Below are 23,648 nucleotides of genomic sequence, written 5' to 3'. Positions count from 1 at the left end.
AAAGACTTCAAAATTCTAGGAAGTTAAACTCAGATAACAGTACACTGAACATCTAATTTAGCTAAAAATCTGGTAAGTGAAAAACATAACATTAATAATTTGCAGGGCATAACCCTTAAGGTCAGAAAGGAATTATTTTTATGATATACAGAAGATGACAACTGTGAAGATGCATCAACATCTTCTTGAAATTATGCCACAAACTGATCTCCGTTAACCTTGCAAAGACCCATACACTTGAGAGATTAATTTTCTGCATTTTAAGGAGTAGAAATGAACATCCTTCAGATCGGTCATCATGAAATGTAATTAAATCTAGGAAGACCACTCTCTAAAAATAATGACACCAGATGTTCTGTTTAAAAGTACCAAAAGTGTTAAAATATTGTAATATCCAACCTGCCATTGCCACTTGACATTATAAAGGTGGAATAAACTGCCCCAATACCCAATCTATAGGGTCACATTTCTAAATGAGTATGAAAATCAAAAATGTCTAAATGGTGTATTTAGTATAAATTGATAAAAACTTTTTCATATATTCTCAGTTTTATTTTTTCCATGCTTCACAGCATTAGTTTGAAAGACAAATTGTGAAAGGTCAGAAAGAGTACAACTCTGAATGTAAAACAAACCAAATCCAAGAAGCTGATGTTCCAAAGCACAGGCAAAAGGTGGCCCTAATTTCTGAGATGTACTGAGACCACTTATTGCATTACCCTTTTGCAGAGAAAATAATGGACAAACAGTTCCAAAATGGGGAGAGAAAAGCTGCATAGCAATAGAGAAAGAAATAAAATGGGATGAAAAAGCAGGTTATTACTTACCCTTCAGAAGCTAAGAGGTGTTCTTACAGGGAGAGCAAGACCCTCCCCTTTCTAATGACCTCTTCAAGTTTGCATTTTATTTTTTTTTTTTTACCTGACTCAATCATGTAACTAGAGTATGCAGCTTTCATATGGTTGCTAAGTAATCCCTAGACAGGCCCCAAAATATCTCTGGATCTGTTTATTTTAAAATCTTGTGATATTTTAAAAAAATACTGAGATTTAAGGTGAAAAAAACCTGCTGTGACTGAGTCGGTGACTTCTGAACCCTAGAGAACAGCAATGTAAGGGTGAGTGCAAAGTCCGGAAGTAAGTGAAGCAGCAGGAGCATTGACCCAACCGAAGCTGTATCCCATACTCATTTCAGAGCATGATTTATGTGAGGCAAGGGCTTTTAAGCACAAGCATGCATACATTTTGGCTCATAGCACTGTGGTTGGGAAAGTGATCCAACAAACTTGGGGAGGGGGATGGGAACCAGCGTTGCTGTACAAGTAACATTTGCAGAAATTGTATTCTTATCCTTTCTTGGAAATTAAGCAAATATTGCTATAAGTAAAAGCAGCTTCCAAACTATACATGAAAAGCCTAAATGTAAATTTTACCCTGTCTTCCCCAACACAATGCAAGTAATTGTCAGAATGGCTCTGCCTTCTCATTCATGCTGGACAATTATTTTCCATTCTCCCACTCCTCTTCCTGTGCAGAAAAGAAAGGTTTTCTATTCCTATTCACATTTGTCTCTCCTTTTTCTATCCCCATGACTCCTGTATCTCTTTCACCCCTGAAGCAGTCTAGTTATGCACCAACAAGACTGATGACATCAAGCCTTTAAATATTCTGAAAATAGAGTCTTAAAATTACTATATGCCACACATGTGCCATACTGAACATCTTCTTTTAACACATTTTACTCTGAGCTGACTCTCCATCTCTTTTTCTTAACCTGTCATTTAACAGAGTAAGTATTTTGGTAAGAATTTTACAGTAATAGCCTCTTTCCTGCTGAAAAAAAAAAAAAAAAAAAAAGTGTGATGGAGAGTTTCCTGCTTAATTGCTGCTGTATAAAATGGAAACTACAAGTAGTTTTATGACTTATCTAAATCATAAAACAAATGACAAAAGTTATAGATTTCATATAGAAATCTCTTCCTAAATCAGTCACCTGAGGATATCTGGGGATATTTTTGTAGACTTAGTGTTCTTTCAACACCTTCCAGAAAAACAATTTCCTAAATATAAGCTCAGTGCTTATTCCAACACAAGATGTTGTATTAAGTTAAATTTTTTTCAGTTCAGTTCAAAATATCAAAACCTCAGCTAGGAAACAGTTTTAAACTGAAATTACAGGCAAAGGACAAGAAGATATCCTGCAGTAAACAGATTTAAAAAGCAGCAAACACAGCAAACAAACTGGAGAGACAAAAGCAGCACAAAATGCAGAGAATGATTAAAAACACAACAGAAAGGGAAGGAAGCAACAAAACCAGCATAACACTACCTCTTCTAAAATGCAGAAAAGTCAATAGCATATACATAACAAATATTCTCTCATTAGAGACAGAGAAGCTATGAGCCAAACCACTGATTCAAGAGACAGGATGCAAAAAGACAATTACTGAAATCTACCAAGTATTTATGAAACAGGAGGAACACTATACATAAAACCAGATATAGAACAATTGAGGGAAATAAGAACAGGAAAGTGGTTCTACTCCATGTAACTTAAGGAACGATTTGGCATATCCTGGCTCTGTTCAAGTCAGTCCACGCTTCCCCAGCAGAGCTCAGCCACGGGAGCTGGTTGCCTGGGGAGACATCAGTAAGCTGCTTGCACTGCTTTATGTTCCCAGAGTAAAGATCAATTTGTTTTAGCAAACCGATATGGAAGAACTAAGAAGCAGTAAGAAAAGCTACTTCCTTTGCCTCACTACTGATCCATCTATCTAGTAAAAAAAAAACAAAGAACAAACAAAAAAACCCCACCTCACACTGAAAGTGAACCCTGATGGGTAAAAACATAGTGCAAAAAAATAGTTCACAACTCCTCAAAGGAAAGGGGTGTTTCCATCCAAATGAACTGAGATCAGCCAGGTTAGTACATACGAATACATACAAGCAGCAGTGCCCAAGATATGTCTTACAAGGGGACTTCACAAAGGGAAGTTTTCTCATGCTAATGAGCTGTGGCCAGCCCAAACATGTCCAATGTTACATAGGATTGTCCAGCAACTTTTTTTTGAAAAGGAGGTAACAGAGTTGATTGGCTTTTGGGTTCATTCTTAATGTGTTCTGACAAATTCTCAGAAATAATAAATTCCCTTGTTTTAACAGAATTTTTAAGGTATGGATTGAACAGTGCTTTTTCACTGAAATCTTCCAGCTTTAAAACTTCTTCGTTATCATTTTCATTTTTAATTGAAGTCTGTTGGGATCCACATAAGTCATCTTCCAGCATTTCTATGGGTTGGATTTCCTTCGCTAGTATCAAAGCTGAATGCATTTGACTTCTGATATCTTGATCAGCAATTATATAAGGCATGGATGGTGAAAAACATTTAGCAACTTCATTTTTTTCATTATACAGTATCTTTTTATCTCCATTACTCATGCCTTTTGTATTAATATCAGTACATTCAGAAACATGGTTTTCACAATTCATTAGTAGCGGTCCTTCCTGACTTTCTTCAGGAAAACAATGTTCCAAAACACTTATGTCTTCAAAGTCTATGGTTTTAGCCTCAGATGTCACTCCCTTCAAAAATGAATTATTCTGTCAGTAAAAAGAAATAAATTGCAAAATTATATAGAGATAATGTATTTATTTTTTTAATATATAAAATACTGCCATTTAAGCTCTGTTTGACTCAATTTTAAAAGTGCATTAATACAGAGTTCATGTTCATTTCAGCTGGGATGCAGTTATACGTGGACGAGTACTAAAAATGACAATGTCATTCTGTCCGGTTTTTAAACACTTTTATATTAGGCTTTCTGTACTTAATAAAATAAGGAGTTTTAATGAAGACTCGGATTCAGGCTGGGACTATTTCCATCTTCTCCACTCTGAACAGACATTTTTGAGACAGAAATTAAATCCCATTCTCCACAGATTACACTTTCTATGTAAACCTTACCAACGCCACATCATTCAAACAAACATCAAAACTTTAATAAGAAAGAAATATCCAACAATAAAAAAAATTAAATTGCATTTATTACCATAGATGCATCAAGAGGCCATTCCACTGCAATGCTCTCTGCAGGATTGGGTATATCAGGCCAGCAAACCTTTTTAAACCTATCATTGAGAAAGTAATTTTAGTCAAATAAGAAATAGATTAAATAAAATTAACAAATCTCCAGAAAGCCCAAATATCAAACTTCCACAACAGAAGTAATTCCTACATTAACACAATCTTTTTCATTAAAATTGTTTTCCTTCACATTAATTCTTACTAAAAAAATATCTCAACAAGTAAAAATCTTGAGCTACAGAGACACTGCAGAAAAATTACTAATGCACAAAAGTCTTCTGTATTATTATACAGTAGATCAAATAATAGCATGCCAAAATAAGGCTGTATACAAAATCTGTTATGATTATATTTCAGGGTGGTTCTTCAGTGAAAAGCCACCTCAGCTAAACTTTGCTGTAGGCAAATGTTTCTAGCACTACACCACACTAGAGATATACTGGAGTTCTTACATTAACAGCAGACAAATGATGCTGACTGACACTGTAGCTTGTAACTGTCCAATGGAGTAGTAAACAGGAAACAAAATTAATCACTCATTGATACTGGGTATATATGTGAGTGAACAAAAACCAGGCCATAGCTTGACTTTTCACACTGCAATTTGATCTACACAAGAATATGAACACTCAACTACATCTCAAAGTATTTTTCAGAATCAAACCACAGTTTCTTACCACTCTAAAAAGTCAAGAGTACACAACACAGATTAAGACGTAGAAGAGCTGGAAATTATACTTGCTGCTTCAACTATACTTACTACCTGATGCTTCGCATAACAACAATCTTGGTTCTAATAGTTTAGAACAACCCGAATTAATTAACCTTCTTATTAAGCTTCAACCAAACAACCTAGTCACTTTTCATGCTGAAGAAAGCATATTTTATAACCTTAAAAAATCCTCACAGTCATCTTTGGCATGTTACAGCATCTCCATGCTCTGAAGAAGCAAATTAAAATCTGGCAGGGGACATCATGATGGCAGATAAAAGGATTATGAATTGTGTATAGATCTCGATCCATACTCATGGATCAAGCACCCAAATACTTTCACATGATGTAATTTCTAGTTTCTTCACAACCTCTTTAGCTCAAGGGAAGTGTCATAAACTAACAGAAGTAATATTAATGTAGCTAAGATAAGCAATAGGGGTTGTATGAAATACATTAAGAGTGCCTCGGAAACTTTATTTCTGGCATTATTAGCTTTCAGTAACTGCCTTCGAAGTATACTTCCCTCATTTGACTGACCATGGAACTGCAAATGGCATGTAGCATCTTCCATAAACTGATATAGGTGATGTGTAAATCTGTTTCTCTTATTCCATTTGTTCTGATTTGCTGCACTTTCTAAAATTAATATTTATTTCTGGACTATAGCACATTAACTGCAGTTACAAGATAACCTGTGAACTTAGATTTTTGTTACTTCAGTGGCTTATTTTCTTGACATTACTTTGGAATCAAACAAAGGCATTTATAAGATACTTGCCTTTTACAAGTTAAAATGAACTGACTGCATTACGTTTTAGAATGCAGAAGATATACTCACGCATGTTTTTTCAAAATGCATGTTATCCAAAGGCCTAACAGAAACAACATGCTTAATCCAATGGGTAGAGCAATGAAAATAATATCTTCTTTATCTTTAGAGGGGAAAAAAAAAGAAAACAAACCACACAGATGTTCATCATTACTTCATGTATTCTCTTAAAACCGTTAATTTTCAACATCCCAGTCATCTAATGAGCACAATTCTAAAGAGCTCTGTCCAGACTAGCCAAAATTACTCATAACACTGGTACTCATTGTACAACACGTCAAAAGATGAGTATTTTTAATTCAACCAGTCACAGTTACTGAGCCAGAAAAGCAGCTCATGGTAAGACTTCTTAGGATATCTCAAGAACAGATGTATTGCATTTTAAAGTTTCCTTTATTTAATAGAATCACACAACAATTCAGATTGGAAGGGACATCTGTAGGATGCCTCATCCAACTCTGAAATTACAGTCAGGTTGCTTAGGGTCATACCAAGGCAATCTTTGAAAGTCGCCTTGGATGAAGAGTCTACCACCTCTCTGGGCACCTGTTGTTTCAGAGTCACATAAAGCTGCAATACAGTACCACTTCAACCTGTACTACAAAGTAAATAGTTAGTAAATTCAATGCAGGTTTTAAATACACTGAAAATACAGTTACTCTGAAACAGCGCACAGATTTCTGAGATAGCTTGCAAGTACCTACCACAGGTACCACAGGTAGGTACTGACAGCAGTAGAGACCGGACCTCAGCATAGTCTAACCTACTTCACATTTGACTAGCAAACTAGCAGATGAATTTTCAGGCAAAAAATAAATTAGCTTCAAGTTCCCAAGTTCAAGGATAGTTCAAGCACTTTTTTTATACTTCAGTTTGGCCACCACTGTGGCAATTTATGTATGTATTGAAAATGTTCTTCCAGAAGCAGAAATGAGGAAGTGTCTGAACTTCTGACCCGAAGCCACCATACCAATCTCCTTGGTAAAATCTGGCTAAAACAAATAGTCAGAAATAGGAAAAGATATTTACACACACACACACTGGCCACAACCTGTTCAGTCATCTATTAGTTAAGCTTACATAGCAGAAAGAATACAATGCAGTGCAGGGCTATCCTAAACCTAGTATTTCAGATAGAAATATCTGCTTTTTAATAAACTGTTAGGCACCCCATCCCATAACTAACAGCATACAAACTGTTGCTCCCACCAACATCCATAGTATTCCACAGCTTTATTGACAGTAAAACAAAGATTTTGGGGTTTGACTTCTGATCCTGAGGTTTTAGTCTGTGACATGATCAGTGAAACTGAGTTAAATTCAGTTAGTGTTGGTAATTCTTCCTTGTCTTGTTTAACACTGATTTTTTAAAAAAATAGATTAATACATGCCTAAACAAACATGTCCATTATTTCTTACTCCCAAACCTGTTTTTAAAACAGTAATAACTAACCTGGAACAGTACTTACTAAATTTCAGAGTCTTGAAGGTTTTGGGCTCTCCACTGGTTCCACCAGCTCCATTGTTTGCCATTATATAAACAGTATATTGTGTATTAGCCTGTAAGGACTTCAGTCTGTACTGCAGAACATCAGAGTTCACTGTTTCACCTTTTGAGGAGAAGATTTATGTCAATAAACACACAAAATAGTGTCATATCAGGGAACCATACAGTTATGTATCTTTTACAATGATAGATCACAAAGTATTTTAAAGACAACTTGAAATACAGAGTGACTTTATCAGTCCTTTGAGAGAGAAAACTTAAATTACCCATGTTTATCAATGCTACTTAAAAGTTTAGGGAAAAAAAGAAACTATTATGATTTATTTTAAAAATAAACACACATTTTTTTGCTAATATTAAAGATAGGCAAATTATGATCCCGTGAGTTTTATTTTATCATTGAAAACAGTGCTTTGAGAACTTTATTTCCTGGAGCCTAGGCTCAGAAATTAAAAACTTAAAATATTTTCTGCAGCTCATGAAATTTAACTATATTTCTAGTACATGCAGTTCAACACTGATCATCCAAAAGGATGAATTCTACCAGCATTGGGATATCACCCCAGTGAAGTCAGAGGAAAGCCAAAATCAACAGGAATTATTTTCCAAGTTTCAAAATGCTTTTCTGAACAGAACTCAACATTTCCAATACCTTCTCCATTACTGGAATTAGTATGATATGCTTCACTTTTAAATTTTTTTAAGCAGCGCATATATCACAACATTCAATGACTACAAACAGTACTAAAAGCATATTCATATTATGAAATTCGAGTCACTAAAACATTTTCTGATGCAGCCAACTCATGTCATCATTCAGTTCAGGCAAGAAACACTCAGGAAATAGATATGGTGCAGTATGTGCTGAGAATAAACAAACTGAATTTCTCTTAAGTCAAAGAGGGGAAAGTGAAGTTCTAGAGTTAAAAGGCCATCAATTAAGTCACCTTGGCACAAACTCCATGTTCTATTCTTATCAAAAAGATGTGACATCAGAGAAGCCTCATAAAACATCAATACAATAGTGTTTCGCCATTTAATTTTAACTCCTTCGAGTTGCTATTTAAAACTAATTTCCTAAAGGAACTAATCTGAATCCTTAAAATGGGCACCGTCTGCTTTATATTATAAGTAATATGGAGACATACAGCTCCACAACATGAGGCTGCAGTCAGCATTAAATTACTCAGAAACCAACATGGCAGGAAAAATTGCAGGTAGAGGACTGAATGTGACAGAAATAATTGGCTTCCTCTTTCTAATTTAAAAATTATCAAGAATACTCTTTCCCTGGCTCTGAACTGGATATCCAGAAGCAACTGAAAACACCGCAAGATTTGTAAATTTGAATTATTTTTAATAAAGATTATGTTTGGTGTCTGTTAACAGTGATGTCTTAAAGGAGGAAAAAGAACTATTTCTGAAGCATTGAATCATCCAACAGCATTCTTCATAAACTATACAGGAAGAACAAATTTAGGTCACTGAAGCACTTCTCATGAAAGATTCTGCTGAGATTTAGGCTAGAAAAGTTCTGAATACATTACTAACACCTTGAATGGATATTACTCCTGAGGTAGGAGATTAAGAATATGCTCCAAAAATTATACTACCAGCCTCCAGAGCAGAAAAGCAATATCCAGCAGAGAAAATCAAGTACGTTTGAAGAAATTAATCTAAATCTATGTTCAGAGAAACTATTTCTTGTCAGCTTATTTTAGCTTCTGATTAGCATTTGCTATTTTGCTTTTATTATAAAACTGACGTAAAAACGTTTTTATCAGAAAATTTCCACCATACTCTTCCAGAAGCTGAGAACATAAGAAAAGCATCCTTCAAGGACATGCATGGAACTTATAAATGCACTGAATCCTTGTTAGGTTCAAATTCAGGAATTTGCACAGGATCTATGACTCTTCAACATATTTTTTTAGCTTCTCTATTTCTATCATGACTTTTCTATTGGCTTCAGGGGTGTGTCATGATGAGAGAGAGATGTGAAGATGGAGGGAGACTAGTACATATGTAAAACAGGAAAACAGCAAGTATCTGACAAATAATACTCTCCCATTTGGCATAAACCTGCAAATTTTATTTTTTTATTGTTAATGGAGAACAATCTGCAAAAAGTCTCTCATAAAGGAATTTCCATCCTGGTCTGGAAAGGGAGGAAGAATGATAGTGTTGCCATGCACTGATTAAATTTATCACACAGAGATCCATCAGATTTGCATCTGAGAAGCAGAAAGGATGATGCGGTCAACAGTCATGACTATCATGGGCAGTACAATACTAATATCAAAAATGATTAATTGTGAGCAAGCAGTGCTGTACAAAATAAGTTCAGAACGAAGAAATTAAGCAAGAGTACACATGCAGTATTAAAGAACTATTCACTAAATACCCCATCATTTCAGTTAAACATACAAAATTTTTTAATCTTTATGTAAGCCACGTTTTAGTACCAGTATTTTCATACGTACTTATAAGATACAATAAAGTGTGCTAGTAACTATGAAAATAACTATCTTCAGACAGCAGATTGTCCTAACCCTGTGGAAAGCACTGATGTGTAATGCATACTTACTCAATTCTTTTCCATCTTCAGGTTTATAAAATATTGTATAGCTACTGATAAATCCATTTCTTTTCTCCTTTGAAATCTCCTTCCATTTTATTGTAACTTCATTTTTCCCTGGAATGCCTGTGTCAGCCACAGGTCCTTCTGATGGCTCTAAACAGAAGCATTATAAAATTTAAAAAAGTAGTAAAATAGTCTTAAGTACCACAGTGTAATCCATCTACCTTACTTCACACATACCAGTAACATTAAAGGCAACAAACGTACAAGTATGCCATCTCAATACTCTGATATAGCCCTCAATTCTTCTCACCCTCTTTAATGTGTGCTTTCTTCTGGTAATACTTCCCCTCATCTATTCTAGCGTTTGCATAGTTCTGAAAGTTACTTCATCCAAATACCTCAAGATCATATAATCACAGAATGAACCATAGAATAGTTTGGGTTGGAAGGCACCTACCTTAAAGCCCAGCTAGTTCCAACCCCCTGCCATGGGCAGGGACACCTTCCACTAGACCAGGTTGCTCCAAGCCCCGTCCAGCCTGGCCTTGGACACTGCCAGGGAGGGGGCAGCCACAGCTGCTCTGGGCAACCTGTTCCAGGGCCTCACCACCCTCATAGAAAATAATTTCTTCCTTATATCTAATGTAAATCTTTCAGTTTAAAACCATTACCCCTCATCCTATCCTCACCCTCCCCATCTTTCCTGTAGCCCCCTTTAAGTACTGGAAGGCCACTACAAGGTCTCCCCAGAGCCTTCTGTTCAGCTTCTCCAGGCTGAACAACCCCAACTCTCTCAGCCTGTCCTCACAGGAGAGGTGCTCCAGCCCCCTGATCATCTTCATGGCCTCCTCTGGACCTGCTCGAGCAGATCCATGACCTTCTTGTGTTGGGGGCCACAGAGGTGTGGGGTCCTAAGAGAGCAGAGTAGAGGGGCAGAATCACTTCTCTCCTCTCAGCCTGCTGGCCACATTTTTCTTGATGCAGCCCAGGACATGGTTTGCTTTCTGGGCTGCAAGCACACATTGATGGCTCATATTTAGTTTTCCATCCACTAACACCCCCAAGTCCTTCTCAAGATCATTAAAAGGCTCTATCCTCACCACAATCAGCGAGATCAAGAGGTAAAACATCCTTATGCGCTAATGGGGGAACTCAGGTGCAAGGTCTCTGTGTATGCAGGACATCTCTGGCTGAACTGAAATTCAGCTGGGATCTCCAGCACCTCCACTCTTTGCCCATTACATTAGACAAAGTCTTTCTACTTACACAACTTCACATGCATTGTTCGTAACTTTGAAGCAAGAGTTCTCTGTGCCTCAGTTTTAAAACAAGTATCCTCCTTCCCATTCTCTGACAACTTTTAGTACTGCCACAGCTCCCTATGAACAGGAGAGCACTCAAAACAAAGTTCTAACTTGCTAGTAAGTATTACTCAAACGTACAATAATCCTTTACTTCTTCCTAGTAATTAACGGTTTAGTATACTATGTGTACATGCACACTTACATAGACCTACGTACACACACACACACAAATTGATATTTTCACCTTAAATCTTAAAATTACCAGTAAATTACATTATTAGAGCTGGATGTATAGATCACTCAATTCACATTAAACTTCTGCAAATTAAGAAACCTTCCTCCCCAAAACACTATTTCATCCACAGTTTCTATCTAATCACAAACATCATGGCTTCTTACCATTTTTAATGTGCAGGACTGCAAATATTTTGTTACAGTATAAAATTTAACAAAAAGCAAGCTTTCAAACCATCTGTTTTATTCTGTGAGTAGAATCTCCTCATATATTAGGACTGATAAATGCAGCCAAGTATTAAAATCAAGTCTAAATTTATATCTAAATGAGTTGTAACATTTGAGATAGCCGGTTTAAAAAAACTGTTTGGTGTTTGTAGCTATACTGTTTCCAAGTGCTCTATATGCAGTATGTAAACTTTACAACAAATGAGTGGATTCAAGCAGCAATGTACCTCTATCACAAGATTTTCTTCACTGAACAATTCAGCAGCTGATCTATGAACAGAAGCCTGGAAGACTGAAACCTGGGTTTTTGAGCACATGCATCTCTCCTTAAGCCATGCCAGTACCAAATTGCTCAGAGATAATACACCCTGAGAGACAAACTACAACATACCTTTCACAACATTATTAGTTTAAAATACGTACTTTTTTCTTGAACATAAGTTTGTATGGAACATGGAGCTGCTACTTTATTCCCATATAAAGGATACACTGAGATGTTATAGCATATAAATGGTTTAAAATTTTCTGTAAAGGAGAAAAGGAAATATTTACATACAATTCTCTATGTGAGACTGAATCAATGAAAGTAGAATAAATCACAGTACAGTTCTAAATACACTGTTACAAACCTCTATTTTCTTCAGCTTTTTAGCAAGCACTATATATATTTATTACCTCGAATGCTCATTACATAATGAATTTTATTTAGTAGCATTCATAAGAGCGCTTGTTTCTGACTCATTTTCACTAGGAATACATTGAATGAGTAATTATACTTCAGCATTATATACCCTCTCTATACAAAGACACTTAATCATCTTGTACCAGTTTAAGGTATTGCAGGAAGTTTTTATTTTCAAATAACCAGCATAAAATGATATTTTCAGGAATATTTTTAATTTCATGTATCTTTACGTTTACTTCTCTGCAGAAGAGAGTTTTGTCTCATGACTGAAACAGCTTAAAAAGCACAATGAAGCTCCAGCTCTTAACTCTACACTGATGTTCCAGTTATGACAACTGCAGATCTGATTCTAACAGGCTTGACTGAAAGTACAATTGTACAAACATAATCTCTGCAGTAGAATTTTGTATGTTTCAAAACATAGTTCAAGCTTCTGGAAATGAAGTTTTTAACTCTGAACAACCTAGCAGCCAAGTAATCAATAGAGTGCACCCTCTACTTATGAGCATCTCACCAATTCTGAGAGGACACATCTGTGGCTTTACATCCCATGGGAGAAAACCAGTGTAAAGGGTTTCCTACACCATTCCTCCTCAAGCTCTGCAGCTTCTTGAGCAACAATAATGGCTATTGACAGATCCCTGAATTATATCTGCTCCCTGTGCTACCTACTGCAACCCAGCAAAAATTATGATAGCCCATATCTGTCATCCTTAAAATAATTCCAGGCCTGAATAACACTATCTGAATTTGCCTTGACATTCTTAATGTGCTTAGTCTAAACAAAGATCTCCTAATAATGCTGAGGAGGAAAGCTGTTGGTTTTTTATAGTGAGAACAGCTATAAATAGCATTTAGTCCCCATATTAAATTGCTGAAATAGTGCAATTTTCAGCATAAGACTCAAGACTCACACATCTCTGTTCAATATGTAATAAACTGCTCTTGAATTTTACTTGAAGCAGATTTTTATTTTACTGTAGCACATAAACAGTATTTAAATCACTGTTGTCTGGGCCACTAAGACAAATTCCGTGGGCAAGCTAGCTATATTCATCATTAATGAACCAAGTGTTCATTTTCACTTTAGAAAATGCGGGTACTTGCTTTCTGAAAACTTTGGAAATTCTTTTTCCTTAATGTAGGATTCAGATAGATCCTGGTATGAACAAGAACCACTTTGAAACCTGGTAAAATTTAATTTCACTAATGGAGAATCAAAGACCTAATAATCTAAAATTCACTTATCACATATAACATACATTATGCATTTTCACCCTTATGCCTATGTTTGTAAAAAAAAATCCTAACGTATACAGAAAAGCAGAAGCATTTTATTAGCTTAAGTAAGGTGCACGGGTTGTTCACATCGACATCAACATTCACAGCTTTGCCTTTGCACATATCTCTTTAGCTCTGCACACTGGTTTTTCATTGAAACTACATACACATAGCCAAAACATTACTACTTAGACTACCTGTTAAAAAAAGTCAGCCTCTAAAACAAAAAAAATAAACAGATCCTTACCTGTTCATCAGTGCATCATAAGGCCACTGAAACTTCTTAGAAATGTCTTGGGTCACAATACAAACGTGATTATGTGATACTTAACATGTCAGATTGACCAATCTCGCTTATTTTAAAGTAGAATTCTCCATCAAACCCTCTTTCAGGCTTCTTGCTCTCTCTTTAACACACATGAAGGCACATGGTATTTTCCCATCTGCAAATTCATTGTTTTTGTTCTAGATTTCTCCGCTAAAATAGTGTACATCTATCATAGGCCTCCCTACTGGAAGATTTATGACATAAGATCAAGCCACAGAAGTGCTTAAACATGAAATATGTAGCCCAATCCTACATGGGAGCAATCATCTTACATGTGTGAAGATCTGAGTTAAAATTGCTAATAAATTACATGCAAAGATTTCAATAAAGCATGTAATAATACTGTTATCTTTTAAAATGGTCTGAGGAAAGCTGGATAAGTTCATTTTTGTTTGTTCTTTCTGGTCTGCCTATAAATAAATATACAAAAATACATATATATCTGTATGTTGTTACAGCTGTAACTGATAAATGAACATACTTTTGTTAGTTTTCCAGTTTGTAGAATTTGATACATATTGCCATGATCTACCAAAGGGATCTGTCTTCAGTTCCTCATACCACTCAACCACATATTCGGTTACTTCTGGTTCGGAGGCTGTCCATTTCACAACCACTTCCTCATTTGTTGTAAAGGTCCTCACCGTTTCAATAATCTGAGAAGCTAAAAATTTTACAGAGAATGTCAGTAATTCTATCTTCATAATAACTGCAGCCAAGAAAACTATTCAATTATAGCAAGCTGAGATTGCTTCTTTAGAAGAGTACGGGATTTAGTCAAGGTTAAAAAAAATTTTATAAAGTGGTTAAAAAAAATTTTATAAAGTGACTTTATACCTATTTTCACATGCATGTACTCTAAATACTTTAAAATGAAGCACATAAGAAATGTTACAAGGAAAAGGGGCGGGGGGGCTGATTGAAGAAATGATACTCAATGAGATTTAAACATACAGAATCAAAGGCCAGTCTCCCTTTTAGGATCTGAATTTTACAGTTTGAAAAATTTTACAAAGCTATTTACTACCAAATTTACAGGCAGTGCAGATAAGCAAGTTTTGATTGAGAAACAGGAAAACAGTAAACCAAGTCAGCAAGGTCATGAATGACAGTGAAGCAAAAGTGAACCATCAACCTGCAGAACAGGTAATGAAGTCTGAGTGAAAATTCAACCTGGTAAAGCAGAGGGAAAAAAGACCCGGTGAAGCAGAGGGAAGAGAGATGTATGTAGGGAAAAAAAAAGCATGTCATAGCATGAAATAAATCAGAAAAACATTTTCTATGGGATATGGAAGGTCATCAACCTCCAGGAAAAGACAACATCATGTCTACATATCCAGTGTTCTGATAAAACTGGAATTTGATCGAGCAGTTCCAGTGGGACACTTGCACTTAGTTCATGAACAACTGATGTAGAAGTGATTTAAGTGTGTCAAATGCAAACTCTCTTCTGGATCATGGGTAGGCAGCAGGATGTTGCAGCACAAGACTCAGAGGTACCAGAATTAAACATAAGAGTCTAAGAACACAAGTGTTGTGCTAGAGCAGACCAGCTTCCTAACTCTGGCAGTGGGTGCAGGAATGCATATGAAATGAGAATAAACACAATGTTTCTCCCTCCGCTTCCACTGATGCATCTTAGGGACCTTGTATTAAATACATCACTGAATGATGTTGTTAAATGCACTTCAATAATGCCCTATGGTAACCAATCTTATGACCTAGTAGAGGGATAAGACAGAGTTGGGCTGCACTCGATAAGTTTAGCTGGGAGGTCCAAGGTTAAAAATAAAACCCTAAAAACCCTCAGAAAGTAATAAAATAGAAATTCTAAGAAGACATCAGAAAGTGCTGGTATCTTAACAACTATATCTCAAATCAAAAACCCCCAAAATAATTGTTTCTAACAAGAACATGATATGTGATAGCAAAATACACCAACCAGATAATACTGTTCTAGTAAAAAGTAATGGACTACACAGCTTTGTATATAATACAGTTCTATATAGGTAGATCTATGACAAAAGTCCTTAGCACAATTTTGCTTCCACTGTAACAGAACTTAAACAGATGTTCAACACTGTAAAAAAAAATCTTTTTCTGTTAATGAGGAAAATAGATCAGGTTATTGAGAAATCTTACTTTTTTCATCAGTGGATGGAATCCTCAAAAGAGCTTCAGGAGAATTTCCAGCAGAGTTATAGGCAGTAATAGATATTATGTATGCCTCTTCATTTAAAAGCAGAACAATTTTCTTATCAGTAGAGACATTTGTCATTTTAAGTGCAGCGTTGTTTTCTGGAAAATACTGTATTTTGTAGCCTAGAATTCTCCCAGAAGGTGGAAAGCTGTTTAATGGCTATTAAAAAAATACACAGCAGTAAGTGTTTCACAATGTTATTTGTATAATCAAAAGTATACACTATATTAAAGAGTCTAGATCAAATTAAAAAACTATTATACTATATTTAGAAAAGCAAGGTACTTTCTTCAGTCCCATCTTCAGGACAGTCAGTTGTGACAATTTCATTGAAGGAAAGGTTCAAAAGTCAAATACTGAGATTTGAAATGTAAAAAGCCTCTAGTCACTCTACTACAAAATGAAAGTTGTAAGGACTTTCAATCAGATTTTCCAGTGATCTGAACCAAATTAAACCCTTCCTTTCTGCACAGATTACAAAACTCTATTTAGCTATCACTCAGTACACAGAAACCTTTGCAATTCTGCTTCAGTTCAATGAGGTTTTTTTCTGATGACAGTGAAAAAACCTGGCAGTTATTTGTGCTACAACACTAAAATACTTCAGTGTGACATCAGCTACAGGATACTAATATGATTATCAATTCACAAAAAGAGTATATACCTTCCACATAAGATGTACAGATCTACTTCCAGCTGGGTGTGAAGACTCAATTACCCTCCACAAATCCACTTTTTCTGAAGGAGCTATTTAAAGACACAAAAATATCTTGAAATTTGTTGTTATATTAAAAATATAGTGTAATATGGTAAAAACAATTAAAATATTTCAAAAATACAGTCTGAGAGCAACTTAATAAACAGAATTTTTCCCTTGCATACTGTTGTGACTTTTTTCTTTAATTAGTAAAGGTAGACCCCTTCCATATGTTTTCTTCTGGTTTCTTTTATTTGTTAAGTTCTAGAGGAGATTTTCTAGTCTTATAACTGGCAATTTAACTTCTCTACTTATAGTTCATTTCATTAAATATACTTGCTACACTACCTTTCTGCTACCATCCTATTTAGTCATGTTCAGTCTCCATCTACACTTTAATTTTTCCTCCTTTCACTGTCTATTCACCCATTTTCTTCCTTAGCCCTATGTTGCTTGTACCACCTCTCAAATCTCCTCCAGTCCTTGCTCTTGTCTTTCAGTTCTCTCTCTATTTAAACAAAATATGTGTTTTGTTTAAACAAAAGAATTCTAAATTCAACAGACTGAAAATATGCTGAAAATCCAGTTTTCCATTATTAAACCCTAATGCCTCAAAGTGTAACCAAAGAAAAACTTACTAAATAGTTACCCCACCTTTCTCTTCTGTGCTTGCTGTTTTCCCTCTACTCCATTCACTCCAGAATACTGACACAACACTGATACACCGAATGGCAACCAAATATTCTGTTGAGTCCCACAGACCTGTGAGATTACATGATCCTGTTTTCTCTGCAGAATTCAGTGGGACAGTGACAATTTCCTGAAAGTAGATACATGAACAAAAATTATTTACTATAAATTCACATGCAGACATTTGACTTAGTTTTTAAAAAAAGACACAAAGGATGTAGTTTTCATGTGTCCCACCTCACTCCTCTTAAACTCACAATTACTTGTTTCATATTTCATTTTTCTGTGTAGTATCTTCATTCTTCCTGTAAAACTCCAGAGTCTGAAGAACTTGAGCCAGCCAAAATTAGGTCTGTACTGACCGACCTGTGGCTTGAACTATGTGCAGCTCACATGTGATTCTAGAGCAGCTATGCTGGCACAGGAGGTCCTGAATGACTGCAGTTCCCACTGGTGGGAAGCAACAGGGTATTTCTCAAGCAAATATCACCATAAAGTCCTGGATACACCTCCATCCACTTCACAGCAGAAGCATCCCTGGGGAAGCAGTGATCATCTGCAGCTTGTGAGCCAGATGGGTACTCAGTTTCTTTTCAGAGTTAGAGGGTCTTCTAGCTCTAGACATATAACAGTGTAGCTGTAGGCCATCCCAAAGATTATCAGCATATCATTAAAATGAAAAGATCAACGAAAACACAAAAAATTCTGGTACCCAGAGGAAAAAAAGATGAAGCCTTTAAGAAGTTGAAGGAAGACAAGAGTACGAGAAATAACTGATGCAGTATCTTCTTAGAAAAGCAATGACAAGGTGAGTAATTTCCTCATCTTAAAAGGAGCCCACTCACATTGTAATGATGGAAATCAGAAGCTAGATTGTTCTTTCAAAACAAAATGTGAAAGAAAACATGAAAACCAGGATTTGGAATTGATGCATGAACTCAACTGGTCTGACAAAAGGAAGAAAACTGCAGGAACAGTAGAAAGATTTCAGTGTTTGTGGACAGAAGGATTGATATAATCACTACACCAGCATTAATGTTTTCTCTTCCAAACTACAAAAATTAATAATTAACAACTCCTCTTAAGTGTCAGATGACTGAAACTGAAAGATGATAAAATAAACGTTCCAGCTAATTAAATTATAACAAGGTCAGCAAAGGCAAGTTTTATAATAAGGAAGATTCCCTCTCAGGACCTAAACTGAAGTAGTATGTCAACGTAGATGTACAACAACAGGGCAAAAACCTGTAAAGAAATTCTTGTCTTCCACCAGTTGAACGTCCCAAAGAAAAGTAAATCAAACTATAAGAACACAAAATGGAGACACCCACTCCTTTGAACAACATAATGGGAAGTGCACTGCCTAATGAAACCGAGAACTTCAGTCCATTCTGATCTCAAGAAACTCATTGTCAAAACTAGAAAACTGCTTCTACAAGAAGAAATTCAGGGATCTACAAACCACTGCTAGGTGACAGACTCTTTAGCCAACCTTAAAAAGGGCTTCAGAACTATTATCAAACCCCTGCAGAAGCCGACACAGAACTGTAGACACTCCAGACTAGCTTTTAGTTACTTGACAAAAAGCTGTTAACAATATTTAATTATAACTAGAAACTTAGTATATGGAAGTAGAAAAATAGGTCATCTGTTTTTCACTCAGTAAAAACAGTTCACAGCAAACTATTTAGACTGTTTTGGTAGGCAGACTTAAAAGGTCAAGAAAATATCTGTCATTTGTTCAAACAGTTGGGGGGGGGGGGCGTTGCGTATACGTGCTGACAAGACAGAAAAAGAGCTCCTTATGTCTAACTGACGGCTTGAGGCTGTCTTTGTTGGCCACTGCTACTAGACTGGCTACAGACAAAACTGAATCACGCCTATCTAAGAACCTACAGAACTAAACTCACTGGATATTTGTCTTTACTGATCATGGCTACTATTTTTTCTCTAGAAAGTCTGTGGAAAAATGCAAGCAAATTCTGAGGAAGAAAAAGGACATAGACTGTATTTGATAGTGAAAAAGCAGACAGGTGATTTCTGATGCAGGTGCTGACAAATGCACAGTAATGCTGAAACTTTGCAAAAAGTGAATGCTTTCAACATTTGGGAAGGATCTCATATGCATGTAAGTATCACAAAGACACCAGCATCTTGACTCCAAAGGGGTAAACATCTTGAACAGGTCTTTTAAATAAATATTAGTTCAGTTTCTAATATCCTGAGTGGACTTGAACCATACTGTCCATCAGATCAACCCGAATACTGCATCCTGAATCCAACAAGTACTTTGTCTTATCTACAGTAAAGATGCTAGCCATGAGAATGTGAGGAGGAAGCCAATGTCTTCTTTAAAGCTCTAAGGACACTACTGTTAGTTACCCCGATTAATTCTTCTCTCCCAGAATTACACAATTAATGTATAAAACAGTAAGGTCAAAGCAGACCTCTCAGTTTAATGAGCTTAAAAAAACCAAGCCAAGCAATGTAGCTTATTCTTAAATTTAAAGGAGAAAGCAGTAAGACTGAAAACAGAATCCCTGCCATACTGAGGAGCATCGGAATAGGCCATCTGAGATAAGCAAATGACTAAATACTGTTTTTTCTATAACAGTTCCACTTAAATATCAGAAAGACAAACTCAGACACACAGCTTCCCTTGTTTTGCATCTTGCAAAATTTGTATTTTAATTCACTTGAAAACTAACGTTATCATTAGTCCATCTTCATCTGATTCAATTTCCGTGGTTGGGAGTACATGCTCTTTTCAACACCAAAATGCAACTTGACTAACCGCATGTGTAATCCCTCAGCCCAAGGTCATCCCTTAGACTTTCACAGAAATACATTCAGAAGTATGGTATGTACCAAAACAGACACTATCCAAAAAGAAGAGAACGATTCATTCTAGACCTCAGAACCATGATCTTAAGATCATGCATACCTAATTATGCTCCACTAAAACAACATGGTTTTAAACATTATTTCCAACTATTTATCACTTTTTTCTATTTAGCCTTTTATAACATGAAAAAATTAGTCACAAAGAAGCTAATATTCAGAAAAAAAATTATGTAGCTTACCGAAGAGTTTGAATACATGTTTCTGTATTGAACCTGGCAAATTATATCTTGTGATGGGATAATCTTCTCAGGCATTTTCCAGGTTACTGTAAGCAACTGCTTTATACCAGTTATTTTTTTAACTGAAAGTATTTCAGGAGGTTCAAATTTCTCTAGAACAGAGAAACAAAAACATTAACAAGGGAAAATGCTTCTTTAAAAGTTCAGAATTTCTCCATCTATGTGTGTTCCAAGAAGTTTATTATCCCAGTAACATATATCCTATCAAAGTATTCACATGATGGTCTCTTTTATAAATGTAACTCTACATATGGGAAATTATCTATAAGAGAGATTGCACACGTAACTGATTTAATGCTGACAAACCTGCTCTCAAACAGATGTGCAGAGATTTTTTTCATCTGTATCAGCACTGAAAAATACTACTCAGACACAACAGCAGGGAAAAGACACAAAGCACAGCAGGGATGCTAAAGTCAAGTCCAAACTGCAGATGAGGGAAGAATTCAGTTGAAAAATATTTGAGGGGGAGGCCAGTGTGAAGGAGATGATGAGAAAATAATGGATTAGCACTGAGAAATGAGATTGCTGTTACAGAGGATATTATAAGTAATGAGAAGCCACAGCAGGTCTGAACACAGGGAATAAAGGAGCATGTGGCTGGAGAGCTGAGGGAGTGCTGCAGCAAAAACACTCAGTTAAAGCAGTTGGTGACGAACTACACCAAAATCAACGGAGAAAAATGCAGCACAGCACAGAGGGAGAAGAGGTAGACAAAATATTATTATTGCTCCTGGGAACTGCAGAACAGGTGGGGTTTTAACATTCCTAACCAGAAAGTAGAATAGCAGATTAAATGATGGGGGGACCTGCAGGAATTATAATATCACTATTCATTTACAATCAGATACTGCACTGACATCTACTACCACTCAAAAACACAAAAGCACAGTTCAGGTACCGCTTTGTTTGACAGGAAAATTTAGTATATGGCCTTTACTTGTTAATAATTAAAAACTTAGTAATTTATAATGGATATGTCAGACATTAGCTTTAAAAATATTGTAGTTAGATACTTCATAGTATGAATACACCACATATCATTTTTCACCACCTCTAGGTAAGACCAAGAAATTGTTGAAAATTGCTGCTGTACCACTAATCAGATTGAAGAATTTTACATGGAAAGGCTATTAATTAAAACATTTAATAACACAATTAATTAAAACATAACAAGAGACTTGCTTCAACTAAATTGGAAGCATCCAAACTTTGATGAAAAAAATTGGGAAGGCCAAAACTTTTATCAAACCCTAAACCTAATTTCAGAGACTTCATAATCTTAGCAAACAATTAAAATTAGATGGTGCTTCAAAACTGAAACCTATTTAAAACTAAATGAAACCCAAATAATAGTTTCAAAACTATTACATCAAAACATTATTTGTTCACTATTTTCTTCTATGTCAGCCAACTTTGGTTACACAATTTGTTTCAGAGTTGTCTAACTTGTATGCTGCAGATAGGGAAAAAGAATTGGGAAGGCTGCAGTCAGCTCAATGTACAGATTTATCTTTAGTTAACTCTTTAATTACCAATTTTTTCCATAGGTATAGGAACACAATCTGATGAAGCTTCACCCAAAACATTTTCAGCTTTCACCTGAAAACAAAAAGAACTACTGTAGGAAACATCTGGATAATAAAATGAACATGACTCTGTTTTGCTTTGACAGGAGTTCCTTATATTTGGAAGAGTCACCCTTTCTTCTGTCATCCTAAAAAACAAGAGAAAAACAAAAGGAGTTATAAATTAGAGGATTTTCTTTAGAATAACTCAGACTGACTGTTGGGTTACTATTTAATTATTATTTACATGTTTCTGAGATTGCAGAACATTTTTAGCATCTCCTCAGATGATATGTTTGTGCAAACAAGTTCTCTTTACTAATTGCATTGCTCCTGCAAATGCATATAAACAGCCTGCACAGACTCAATTACTTTTAATTGCAATTAGTAAGACAACTTTACAGGAGCAGTAATGAGGAATAAAAATGCCTTAATGGGGCATCCACATTCTATTATTATTTTAGATTAAAACCACAAAGAGAAGTGAAATCATGTAACCCCACACAAAACCTCTTTTAAAAATATGGATAGATAGAATCACATGCCACATGGAATTATGTGATAAATAAGCTTTTATTCCTCTTTTAAATATAGAAAAAAGAAAAGCCAAACTGTACCACTGCCAAGCTATTACAAGGTAATAGAATTCTGACAGATTTTCTTGAAAGAACACACTGATAATGTGCTGTCTTTACAGCATATACTTTCATAGTTAGTAGTGTGAGATGCAAAACTATCAAAATTTGTTTCATTTTACTGATACACAGAGAAATTCTTCAACAAATAAAAATTCATATATGGGACCTGTGTTAAATATTTCCTATTATGTAGTAAGCAAGCAGATCATTTGTGTAACTCAAAAAACAGTTTTCGGCTGGTATTGCATGAACATTTTTAAGCTAGTGTAAGCCTACAACTGCTGCAAAAGGAAGTAGTCCTGCTTTCCCTAATATGCACAGCTGTTTGTTTTCATTCATCGCTCTTGGCCCCCTTGTACCAGCGCTTTTGTAGTCATATGGTAAACTCAGTTGAAGAGTTATCTGGATTAAAATTAATGACTAGATTTTACTGGAAATATCTACACAATCAAATTCACTCTGTGATTAAAGAAGAATTTGCGCTGGTACAGGAAGGAACAATATTGAAACAGTTTCAATAGCTGTTCTAGTTTATGGTTTCACAAGATCGGGTAAGTTATAAAATGCAGAAACACTAGAAGTAAGAAAGGTCCACCTAATGAAGGTGGAAGCTGAAAATGGAGATAAAATTAAAGATGTTTCCTGATCTACCACTTAAATAAGAAAGACACGATATGCTAGCATAATTTACAAATAAGAAAATGTCTCCTTTGAAGTCTGAATTCCTTCCTGTTCTTAATAATTTTAGACATTTTAGAAAACTCTTCATGAAATCATATTACCTAGAGTCTTGATTAGGCTGATAAAGAGCACTACAAGCAGCACTATTATGAAGAACAGACTGGCAAGTATATTTGGGACAAAATCTGTGCTATCACTTTCAAAATTTTATCAGAGATCTCCCTTGGAACAACACTGATTCCACCATTTTCA

At 35.6% G+C, this 23,648-nt stretch overlaps 2 protein-coding genes across 3 annotated transcripts in view; one reads left to right on the top strand and one right to left on the bottom strand.

Moving 5' to 3' along the window:
• Window positions 1–23,648, top strand: part of IL6ST (interleukin 6 cytokine family signal transducer) — a 74,922-nt gene that overhangs the window by 47,007 nt on the left and 4,267 nt on the right. For both annotated transcript variants that reach the window (XR_012635588.1, XR_012635589.1), the window contains exon 16: window positions 19,321–19,494. The gene's annotated coding sequence lies outside the window, so the exon portion shown is untranslated. The remainder of the gene's footprint in view (window positions 1–19,320; window positions 19,495–23,648) is intronic.
• IL31RA (interleukin 31 receptor A) overlaps window positions 539–23,648 on the bottom strand; it is a 36,143-nt gene continuing 13,033 nt past the window's right edge. The window contains exons 5-16 of the mRNA XM_074932497.1: window positions 22,045–22,226; window positions 20,450–20,601; window positions 17,331–17,496; window positions 16,644–16,726; window positions 15,922–16,138; window positions 14,261–14,443; window positions 11,909–12,010; window positions 9,723–9,869; window positions 7,098–7,238; window positions 5,638–5,731; window positions 4,050–4,128; window positions 539–3,600 (exon numbers count right to left, since the gene is read on the bottom strand). Coding sequence (XP_074788598.1) covers window positions 3,004–3,600; window positions 4,050–4,128; window positions 5,638–5,731; window positions 7,098–7,238; window positions 9,723–9,869; window positions 11,909–12,010; window positions 14,261–14,443; window positions 15,922–16,138; window positions 16,644–16,726; window positions 17,331–17,496; window positions 20,450–20,601; window positions 22,045–22,226 — 2,143 coding nt within the window. The 3' untranslated portion in view covers window positions 539–3,003. The remainder of the gene's footprint in view (window positions 3,601–4,049; window positions 4,129–5,637; window positions 5,732–7,097; window positions 7,239–9,722; window positions 9,870–11,908; window positions 12,011–14,260; window positions 14,444–15,921; window positions 16,139–16,643; window positions 16,727–17,330; window positions 17,497–20,449; window positions 20,602–22,044; window positions 22,227–23,648) is intronic.

This window comes from Athene noctua, chromosome Z, assembly GCF_965140245.1.
Source record: "Athene noctua chromosome Z, bAthNoc1.hap1.1, whole genome shotgun sequence".
Lineage (NCBI taxonomy): Eukaryota > Metazoa > Chordata > Aves > Strigiformes > Strigidae > Athene > Athene noctua.
Note: the sequence above shows the minus strand (reverse complement) of the source record. Positions and strands in the feature narration are given on the sequence as shown.